This window comes from Lytechinus variegatus, chromosome 2, assembly GCF_018143015.1.
Source record: "Lytechinus variegatus isolate NC3 chromosome 2, Lvar_3.0, whole genome shotgun sequence".
Taxonomy (NCBI): Eukaryota; Metazoa; Echinodermata; class Echinoidea; order Temnopleuroida; family Toxopneustidae; genus Lytechinus; species Lytechinus variegatus.
In genome coordinates, this window is record NC_054741.1 from 12835988 (window position 1) to 12848073 (window position 12086).

Genomic DNA, 12086 nt, shown 5'->3' on the forward strand with positions numbered 1-12086 from the left:
CGAGATTAATTTCCCCTCATTATTCAAGTTACATAATTGGGGGTATAATGGAATTTCAAGATAATGCAATTGTCAAATTGAATTAACACTTGGATAAGTTGTACAGTTTCATAATGTATAAGACTACGATGAACCTAAACATGAAACTATTGTAAAGAATATTTTTAGCCTATATGAATAATCTTGAACTAAAACTTAATTAAATCAAATTGAAATGAAATATTTTTTTTTCAAAATCTGCAGCATTTTCTGACCGTAATAATGCATGTTTTGTCATGTGCTTTCTTGGTCATTTACATAGTAATATACTTTTAAATACAGATCAACAGTTTTACATGTATTCCATTGACTATATATGTATATTCTTGTTTTTGTTGCACATCAACTCTTTCCACCCTATCTCTCTCCCTCTCCATATAAATGCATAAACCAAATAAAACATATGAAGGCACCCTCAAATAATCTCTATACCCCACCCACCCTCTATCTTCAACAACCTTCTCTCACTTTCTCTCTCTTTAATCCCATCTAGTTAATCCTTTCTTACCTTAAAGCACACCATAATGGTCTAAGAGCACTTCAACTCTCATCAACACCATCACTGCACATGGAAACATACTGATCCCATAGGGGCATAAACCGTACAAAGGAAGCCCAAAGGCTCAAGTCCAATCAATAGCCCTTCAACAGTATGTCATTCCAAACAATAGATGGATTGAGGAGTGTTGAGTTGGGACAGGGAACTAATCAATAATGCCAACAATAGATGCAGTCAAAGGTGAGGTCAGAGAGGATACATCCTTGTGGAAATGTTTGGGTCTTAGCACTGACCAAGAAGGACATAGCCTGGACATCAGGGCCTTAATTCACAAAGGTGGTTTTGAATCTATGGTTTCATGGTTTAGGCATATTTCATCCTCAAGTATGGGTAATTCAACATGTATACAGAGAAAGCATCAAGTAATAAAGGCACGCTTTTATTACAACATGCTATATTTTTAAGTTTATTAATGAATCCACTGGTTTGTATTAATGAGTCAACTCATCCAAGCTTGTTCCATTGGGCTTCCCATTCACACTTGTAATATTTACAAACCTTGAGTGACTTGGACTCCCTCCTCCTGACTTGCTCCTGGTGTTGAGCCTCCTTCTTATATCTGGAGCAATCATCTTTTAGTTTACCAACCTCTTCCTTCAACTGCTCCACCTCCTTCTCATAATCCGTAACCCCACTGAGCTGCTTCTGTAAAAGCAAAAGCGTTCAAAATGAAGATGTTTCAAGCATTAAAGACAAACAAGTAAAATGACTTAGTACAGAATCCAATAACTTGACTACCCAATTATTTCTATATTTGAAAGTGATTAGATCAATCACAATTTATACTTCCATATTTGAGAATGATCAGACCGATCATAATTTGTTCTTCCATATATAAAATGATTAGATAAATCACAGATTGTACTTCCATATTCGTGATTGATTAAATAAATCACCACTTGTACTTCCATATTTGGGTGTTTGCTTAGATCACTCAAAACTTGTACTTCCATATTTTAGATTGATCAGACCAATCACAACTTGTACTTCCATATTTAAGATTGATTAGATCAATCACAACTTGTACTTCCATATTTAAGATTGATTTAGACCAATCACAACTTGTACTTCCATATTTGAGATTGATTAGATCAATCACAACTTGTACTTCCATATTTGTGATTAATCAGATCAATCACATCTCTAACTCCAATCATTCATCTCACCTGCTCCTCTTGCATCTGTTTGATCATATTATTAGCCTCCTCCAGCTGCTGCCTCAGCCCCGACTCTAATGCTTGGTTGCTATGTTTACCCCTCACCGCTTTATGATCATCATCCTCATCGTCCCGAGGGCTGGGGTGATGAGGGTCCCCGCCTCCACCATGCCCATTCTGTTGCATCAGCCTCAAGGCCTCCTCGGCGGTGAACTGTTTCTCTCTCGCTTCGGCCACCTGACTTTGCTGCTCGCCAAGGGCATCAATGAGCTCTTCCAATCGACTTGAGATGCTTTGTGAGTGAGTTGATGTACCTCCTACAAAGTAGCAATGGCATGAGATCAAACCAACCTGCCTTTAAAATGTATCAAGACTAAGCGACAAAGCATGGGCCCTACATGTACTACAGGTCCCACTGCATGCTTTCAGACTAATTTGACAACCAAAAAATACTAGGTATTTTCTGACAGGGAAATCTACCCTGATCACAAAATACAAGATATTGTTTGTCAGTGTGAGAGCAAACTACCTATGATATCCCTGCAAGAATACTGACTCAAAGGAGGTACATGCACTTTTTCAAATTATGAGAGCTTTTGAAAGGAATTCTCCAACGTTGCAAGGAAAAGAAAATTACAGGTACTTCTATTCATGAATTCCCTGAAAATATGTTACGCACAGACACACGGATGCTGCAGAGGGCTTGGGCTGTGAGCCAGATGAACTACAAGATTTTGAAAGTGCGCACCTTATCTGCTTCTCAGATCATACTGCACATTCGCAGAACTTCGAGAATTTACCCCAAAATGGGTCTGAGGGTATGAACAAGGAAACAATGGTCGTGTACTTAAAGCCTAAACAAATTCTTATCAATTTATGAGTATTTGGTGATGGATACAGCCTGACAGCACTTTCTGTGTAATTGGCTTTTTAGAGGACAATCTGCCTTAAGACAAGGCAAAAGCGATTTTGTGTCTCGCCCACTTATGAAATTAACCAGAAATATCGTGATTTGCGAGGGCACGCAACAGAATTGTATCGAAACTTCAATGTGAAATGACTGGGATGGAATAACACTTGTAATAAGAGCCTTGCACGTGAACTTTAATGTTGACCTGAAAATGACCTTTGACCTTAATACCATGTGACCTCCCACTGCAGCAAAACATGCAGGTCGCCTAAGTTCATCTACCATCCAAGTTTTGTTGAAAAGTGACTTATGGTTGCAGAGTTAGGTGTCATAAGAAAGTCTTGCATGTAAACTATATCATTGACCTGAAAATGACCTTTGAATTAACCATGTGACCTCCAACTGCAGCATCACATGCAGGTCCCCCAAGTCCATCTACCATCCAAGTTTGGTTGAAAAGTGACTTATGGTTGCGGAGTTAGGTGTCATAAGAGAGTCTTGCATGTAAACTTTAACGTTGACCTGAAATTGACCTTTAACCTTATCATGTGACCTCCGACTGCAGCATCACATGCAGGTCCCCCAAGTCCATCTACCACTAAAGTTTGGTTGAAAAGCGACTTACGGATACGGAGTTAGTTGTCATAGGAGAGTCTTGCATGTAAACTTTAACGTTGACCTGAAAATGACCTTTGACCTTAATACCATGTGACCTCCCACTGCAGCAAAACATGCAGGTTGCCTAAGTTCATTTACCATCCAAGTTTTGTTGAAAAGTGACTTACGGTTGCAGAGTTAGGTGTCATAAGACAGTCTTGCATGTAAACTATATCATTGACCTGAAAATGACCTTTGACCTAACCATGTGACCTCCGACTGCAGCATCACATGCAGGTCCCCCAAGTCCATCTACCATCCAAGTTTGGTTGAAAAGTGACTTATGGTTGCGGAGTTAGGTGTCATAAGAGAGTCTTGCATGTAAACTTTAACGTTGACCTGAAATTGACCTTTAACCTTATCATGTGACCTCCGACTGCAGCATCACATGCAGGTCCCCCAAGTCCATCTACCATCCAAGTTTGGTTGAAAAGTGACTTATGGTTGCGGAGTTAGGTGTCATAAGAGAGTCTTGCATGTAAACTTTAACGTTGACCTGAAATTGACCTTTAACCTTATCATGTGACCTCCGACTACAGCATAATATGCAGGTCCCCCAAGTCCATCTACCACTCAAGTTTGGTTGAAAAGCAACTTACGGATACGGAGTTAGTTGTCATAGGAGAGTCTTGCATGTAAACTTTAACGTTGACCTGAAAATGACATTTGACCTTATCATGTGACCTCCGACTGCAGCATAACATGCAGATCCCTCAAGTCCATCTACAATCCAAGTTTGGTTGAAAAGTGACTTACGGTTGCGGAGTTATGTGTCATTATTAGATTTGTGACGGATGGACGACATTTGGATCCCTAAGTCTCGCCTTCACCTCTGGTGGGCGAGACAAAAAGTACTTTAATTGAAATAAACTATTTAATTCTCACCTGTTTCACCTCCTTCCAATTCAAGAATCCTATTTTCCTGGTCTCTAATGATATCCTGAAGACTGTCTATGAGTTGATGTTTCTCTTGCATATGAGCTTCGTGACTCTTGCGTAAAATCTTGATCTGTTGCCACTTGTTGGCTTTCTCCTTCTCATAGCTGGCCTGGAATTGTTGGGAACTCTCCCGAAAATTCTATCCAAAGATCAAAGATGACAGGTTTGAACTTGTTATTTCACCAATATTCTCATTCAGATCAATATCCATCTATCTTCTTTTAATGCAACTTTCACCTGAGAGTGAAGTTGGATTAGGGAGACTTGTCATTATATACCATTCAGCAGTCTGAATCAGCTGTCAGTGTCCCACTAATAGTTTATACATGTTTGTGGGTTTTTTTTTTTTCGAAATATTGAATGATGAACAATTTTTCAGTCCACTATTAAAGATGAGGATTCAAGAGCCAGTACTCTGGAGTCTAGTTTAATCTAGTCCATGGTCTAAACTCCATGCTAAAATTATGGTTATATTATAATGAAGTTTAAAATGTAAAAAAAACTTGACATTGTTCCTTATTGTTCTTTTATTTTTATTTTTTTCTCTTTTGCTCATGTATATAATGGTTATTAATATTTCCATACAATTATGATTGATTTAAGTGTCAAATAAGCTTAGAAATTTAACTTTTACTGTATTAAAGAGATTGTAGTCAAAGTTTGCTCGCCATACAAGAAGTTAAACCCAAACTTCAGATCAGAGTTTAAATAAAAAGTTCAGAATATGGGCGACGAAATTTAAATCACATAACGTTCAGAGCAACAGCTTAAACTTACATGTGGTGTCACACAATTAATTATAATTTGATGAGTTTGGGTCAAAACTTAATTTATATATTTACTCTCATTTTTATACTTCTATGTAATAATAGTTGATGCTGGGATAAACGTCCCCTTTAAATACCTTGACTTTGAGTAGAAGTTCTTCTCGTTGCTGATGAGTTTGTCTCAATTCCTTTCGTAGAGCCTGAACATCCACATCGGACACCATCGCTAGAGACAACATAGATAAAAGACATGAGACATGTATCAAATCAAGGTGTCAGTCAGGTGACAGGAACACTCATATTTTACTAAAACAATTTAACTAACAATAAATAACCGAGTTATTATATATATTTATATTTGGATGTCAAGAAATCTAATGCTTTGGAAATCCTCCAATCGGTAAGGCAATCAAGATGCTTCTGACCAAATTTCATGTATAAAATAAACTTATCTTTAATTTTGTTTAGAATTAGTATGTTTTATATTGGAATAGTTTCATAGTCTCACTTTAATAATTCAATAAATACAATACATGAACACATGAAACAATGCTGCCTGGTTAAAAGGTCATCTGACTGTACATAATGTGATACTAAAAAGAAAAAAATACATTAATATACTTTTCAAGCAAATGGCAGCATTACCTAAAACAATCGTTCTAATTCTATGATGGTAATCTAGTGAAAATACTTACAAAGGATATTATACAAAAAAGACATATCGCCCAGGACTATCACAATCACAATGTTAGCTCTTAAATTCTAACAGATCCTCAGAAATCAGATACATCAAACTCCATAACAGATCATCATATTCATTAGAGACAGACAAACACCACCAATATAATACTGCAATTCATCCAAAATCATTGGCATTGACTAAACAATATGAAAGTATGCGGAAGAATTATGAAAATGAAATTGAGCGGTTGCACTCTGGTGGTTTCCTATGGACCATGGCACAATGAAAAGGGTTCAAGCATGTTTGTATTTCATGCCTCGTTACATGGGTGTATGTTTTTATTCATAATTAGTTTTCAGAGCAAATATGAGACATCCTTGGAAAAAGTAGTTAACAATCTTAAAAAGGTACCCCTTTCACCTTTAAAGAAAATAATTTTTTTCACATCTTTAGAATATTAGATTTATTTTATGACTTTATAATATTTATGTGTACCCGGTATCTGACATAAAGGAGTGGTTCTGAATTTCTTTCTAGTACAAATAATAATCAGTCCCACCTAACAGTGTTACCCATTGTATTTTTAATTAGTCCATGCAAGAATGCACTCATATAATACTCTATTAACAACTCTGGTATATCTCTCTCTCTCCCTCTCTCCCCCACTCGTACATGCAGAGCTGCCAACTTGAACAAGAGCATTTCAGTATTTTAAAAGTAGAAAATCAGTATTTTGGTGAGGAAATCAGTATTTCCGAAGAAATGCCATAGGACAACACATAAAACTGAAACTTAGAAATCAGTATTTTGCATGAAACTATCAGTATTCTTCTCATTTTTCAGTACTAAATACTGAAAATCAGTACTAGTTGGCACCTCTGTACATGTACTCAGCAGAATCAATATAGAGGGTAACATACAGTACAGAGCTGCAACCATTTAATATTTAAAATTGATTGTAACATGGTGTACATGGTGGATTGTATTACAGGGTCCAGGGGAAATTAATGTCAAAATTTGGGCAGCAAGAGAGAGTACACAACCATACAATGCAATTAATAATGTCTACAAGTACATACGGTATATACAGTAAATACCATTGTGACCCCATACAATATTGAATTAAAATGCCTATAACTGCATATTGATATGCTAAATATGACTGAAAACGCTGATTATTCCTTTCTAGTTAAACAGATTATAGATACTCTCTTTGATAAATTTTGTGAAATGATGAATCGCACCCCCTGCCCCCCCCCAAAAAAAAGAGGTTGGTCACTATTCCATTATATTAACATTTTGGATAGAATTTAGGATTTTTCATTTTAACTCATTTTGGTTGGAATCCTTAGCATAACTGAAATAACTGTTATCCCATTTTTTGGTATGAACTATTTCTCAAGCATAAAATGGGCTTAAAATTATCAGGATATAAATAATCTTTAAGGCTTTCTGATGAAGAGACATGTAAAATATACTGTAAATATATACATGTGCATTTTATTTTTTATTAAATTGATTCTCTTCCAAGAAAATCAAAACATTAATTGGAGTGGGCTAAAATATCCTAAAATGTATAATTCAGATTAAAAACAAAGAAATCAATCAAGATACTCATATGATTTACATAATCAAACCTTTATCAATGCTTGAGATAAGCCTAAAATTTTTTTTTACATAAATCACTTAATATTTTGTAAATGTGCATTGTATATAGGCTAGGCCTACATAGCTATAAAGTGTGCAATGGTTTTCTGTTTTAAAAAATGTCTTTTTCCATTTCTTAAAACCTGTATTTCCAAATCAAACTTGATCTAAAATTGAAAAGCCATTTTGCCATAGAAGATGTACACAGCAAAAGCATGCATTGGGGTTTTCAAATTATACTGGTATGTAAATTCAATTAATTTCATGCCATGAAAAGTAAAGAACCAAAACTGATTTTCCATTTTGATTTACCAATAAACTCTAGCTGAATAAATAAAGGAAAGTCATTGTCCCTACATGTTCATGTACTGCACAAATAATATCTATCTTTCATGCCACCCTGCTTCATCACTACATGTACATGTATACTGTATGAGTGTAGTTTGATATCTCCATTTGATATGAATGTACCATGTACATATCATATATGTTAGTGATATTTGCTCTCCACTGTCCAAATAATTGGAATTCCATCGACTCATCAATACAGCATCCATGACAACACACAGACTGCAGCACACACATTATCCATATGAGATGCACATAGACCGTTTCAAACCATACTGATTTGATGTGATCAATGTGTACATTTCTCTATATGTAAAAATAACATATCAGCTTTGACTCTTAATAAATTGTATGAATTCAGCTTTGAAAAATAATGTTTTTTATATATCAACATACAAATACCTCAACCTGAACATACATGTACTACATTATTTTTATATAAATATGAAGGCTTTTACAAGAGAAAAATATACGCATGTATACAAACAACAATTATGGAGAGTATAACGAACTCAATTCATTTCATAATAACATCCCTTGTAATGCCCCAGGAATCATTACAACATCAAACAACTCCCACATACATTCACTAATAGCATCATTAACATAAAATCCTTCTGGAAAGGAAATAATTGACCAAGGCTCACCTTTTTTCCCTGTGCCGACACCACTGTCTGCCTCGTCATAGCTTCCATCGCTGCTGTCTCCGTCACTAAGGAGGTCACCTGACGCAAAGAGACGACGAGAGATTGCAGTCAGCATCGCATTTGAATTTCATCTATGCTAATAAGGTAGTTGTTATTTGAACCAGTGTCAGAGACTCACTTCTCCGTATAAGTGATCAAAATTTCACCTCATTTTCATGTCACAAGAATGAGATGTGAAAACAGATAGCTGTGGTTTATGCTTTATATGAATTTTAAGTAATTCCACCCTTGTTTTCAGTGAAGTGTAGATATCTATTTGATCTCCTGATTAAATAGATGGATGATACTTCTTTCCCCTGCAGTTAAAAATATCAATATCTAAACTAATAATTCACTGTCTACATTATCAATACACAAGTATACTGTGAGGTCTGATATTCCTATTTTGCACTGATATTGATTAATATCATGCAAAGCAGCTGTTGACCTTGGGATATATTCACTTGTATTTAGGATTGATTTTCTTTTAACAAGAAAATAATATATGATATGCTCAGCCAGTCAAAGAGGATTGTTATTGGTTGATTTATGAATAAAAATGAAATTAATGAATTAATATGTATCAATATTCATCTGCGTAGATGCCCTATACCTACCCAATTTAGCTCTTTATAAGTTTCTTTTAAGACTACTTGGTTTAATACAAATGATTGGATTAATCCATTTTTTCCCACAAAAATCTCTCTCAGATGTCTGTCTCGATAGAAAATCTTTTCTTTATACTGATGTTGTTATATCATCATTTTTCTTTTTTAAGTTATTAAAATAAATTCATTATTATAAGTTATTATAACTGCAATTTGTATTCATATTTGGACAATATCTTCTCACTCTTCTAAAATCCAATTATCAATTCTACACTACTTGATAAAAAACAACATACAAGTGACAATTATTCAACCATTAACAAGATTTTTTTTTTCAATCATTCCTTCCAAAAACTACAAGTAATGTACACGAACATTATAAGTGAACGTGTATACATTGTTATATGCTCAGCGGAGCAGAGAAAACAGCATGTTCCAAATGGATGAAAGTGTTATTGTCTTGCTAATAATAGAGTCTTCTTGCAGCAGAAAACAAGTCTTTTATATGCTAAAATTAGACCTTCAGTGTATTCAATTCAAGAAAGGAATCAGAGAAATCACGCAAGAGTATTTTCTTACTCTTACTTTTCATGAAGCTTCACAGAAAAGTGATGTCATTACATTTTTTTTTCCTGACTGTATCTTGTTTGTTGTTTCCATATTAGTGTCTGATGAAGAGACTGATTTGAGGGAAAACAAACTATTATCATTGTACAATTGGTAGTCTTACAACTGACTTAATATCATACAAAATACTTAAAGTGAGAGTGCCTACATTTAATTTTATCACTAACTTCCTCACACCCCACAATACACTTCCATCCTAGGAGGCATCTTATTTCTCAAAATATTGGTAGTCTTACTGCTGACTTTACAACATCTGACAAAATATTGAAAGTGAGAGAGACTGCATTTATTTTCACAGTAATTTCATCAGTAACTTCCTTTCTGTCACTTTCTTTCTTATATTTCAGTGTTTTCTTGATTTCTCCTTTCTCCCTCTTTGTCCACCCCCTTCATTTTATTTTGGTCTTCTAAATCTGTTTACCCATTAGCTCTTCTACATCTTCCCCCTCCTCAAAGGCAAAGGGGAGGGAGGTGGGAGGATCAACTGCATGTATATTAATGTACAAGTACACATGCACTAACAGAAAAAAAAGGGAAAATGGTTTACCTCTTTCTGACTATTACATGTAATTGGCAACAGGGTTGGCTGATTTGAATTACTATGGTTTTTTCATCAATGATTTAAATAAAGTTGAGTGTGTCGAAATTAAAAAAAAAGCAAAGTGAGAAAAAAAGTGGGCATTTTTCTTTTTTCTTGATAACCACTATACATGTAGTTCTTTTCTTCTTTCTCATAATTTTTTTTTCATCCTATTGATCTCTGCTTTATCTCTTTCTGTCTCTCTTTCTTACTTACTGTCATCAAATCCCAGTTCTTCCATCATAGACTCTGCTCTGGAGGGTGTAGGGGATGTTACCCTCACACCAGCATGGAATGTCTTTGGAGTCTTGAAGCTCATGTTTTCATTACCCTAGCAAAGAAAGAAATACAATGTTACATGTACCAGTACATCCATGGAGTTGAAAAAAATCCCTTCATTGCCTGCATGTGGAGCTTTCGGACCTCCCCAACTAGAAAAAATAATAAAAATCAACTTGTATTTTTTTCAGAAGGTATTCTATCTTCATCAGGATATACTTGGTGTATTACAGTACTTGTAATATAGGCCAATATACTTGTAATAGCATGATTCAAAAAGGCACAATAGAAAAGGTGATATATCTGGGGAAATACAATAAATGAACAAACTCACAATTTCCTTTAAATGTATTTCATTTTACTCTAATGCATATAGATTCTCATCCATATGATGATCCATATCACTCTAAGCAGTCAAATTGCAATGGTCAATTGGGCTTTGTCACACCATCAGTGGTCGCACAGGTGTATTTGATCAAAATCAAACTCAATGGAGATTTTAATGAGATCAATGTCCATATCGAGTTTTATTATGAATTAATCAATCATTTCTACAACCTAAAACAAACTACTAAGTGATGTCATTCTGTGAATTTCTTGAAATGAAAATTTTAAAATCCATAGAACAGGTCATACTTTGTAATAAAAATCCAGTATTTCAAATACTGGCATATCATATACATGTAGCAGCCAGCATCTATGAGTTAACCAAAATACCATTTTCATCTTTAAAAGATGCAGCTGGATGCTTCTGAATACAAACACCTGTTATAATGACTTTTGGTATTAAACACATAGATTTGAAAAAGCACTATGAATTCCTGCTTTATACAGTCTACATCCGTGGTTTCACCATAGGTCCCTGATTTCGCATTGCTTGATTTTAAATCAAGATATTGACCTTTGTGCAGGTGTCATTTCTTTTGATAAGGATGGCCTTTGAAATGTTTGTTGAGTCTAGAGAGTGGGGAATATTTCTTATTCCATACATTCATATCCTAAGTTAGATCAAGGCACTGATCTTATATCAGATTATCAAGGATAAGAAAGTGCTGAATTAGGAAACCTTCATATATATTGAGCAGATTAACTTCCCTTTTAAAATCATTTGTAAAATTTCTTAATTCAAAACAATGTATTGACTGATTTTTTATTAAATTCATGAATTATGAAATCCAAAGGTTCAAAATAAATGAACAAAATAAACATAAATAAGTAAACATAAGACATGAGATATCAATAGCTTATACATGTAGGCCTACATGTATGGGTAAGTGACTGAAGACTATGATAAAAAAATCCAATGCAATAATATGCAGTCAAAACAAAGGAGGTAGATATTGAAAGTGATACTTCCTTGGTCAAACTGATAGAAAAATAAACTTTTACTGTTTTTAAAAATATATTTACACCCTGATGCTCCTATACACTTCTAGTAAGCATGAATATTCTGAAATTGCATCTGTACATGTAAGTCTAGCTCATTTCTACCAAACATGGAAATTTGACTCACAACGTCACAACAATGGCAGATTGAAATTAAATCTGGAGTGTTCCAAAGCAAGCGTCAGCTGTTTCAATACAGACGGTATCAGACATTA

At 34.7% G+C, this 12086-nt stretch overlaps 1 protein-coding gene across 2 annotated transcripts in view; it reads right to left on the minus strand.

Moving 5' to 3' along the window:
• Positions 1–12086, minus strand: part of LOC121407356 (kinesin-like protein KIFC3) — a 31372-nt gene that overhangs the window by 14213 nt on the left and 5073 nt on the right. For both annotated transcript variants that reach the window (XM_041598402.1, XM_041598401.1), the window contains exons 3-8: positions 10423–10537; positions 8353–8430; positions 5166–5254; positions 4208–4400; positions 1765–2072; positions 1097–1243 (exon numbers count right to left, since the gene is read on the minus strand). In XM_041598402.1, the coding sequence (XP_041454336.1) occupies positions 1097–1243; positions 1765–2072; positions 4208–4400; positions 5166–5254; positions 8353–8430; positions 10423–10537 (930 nt within the window). The remainder of the gene's footprint in view (positions 1–1096; positions 1244–1764; positions 2073–4207; positions 4401–5165; positions 5255–8352; positions 8431–10422; positions 10538–12086) is intronic.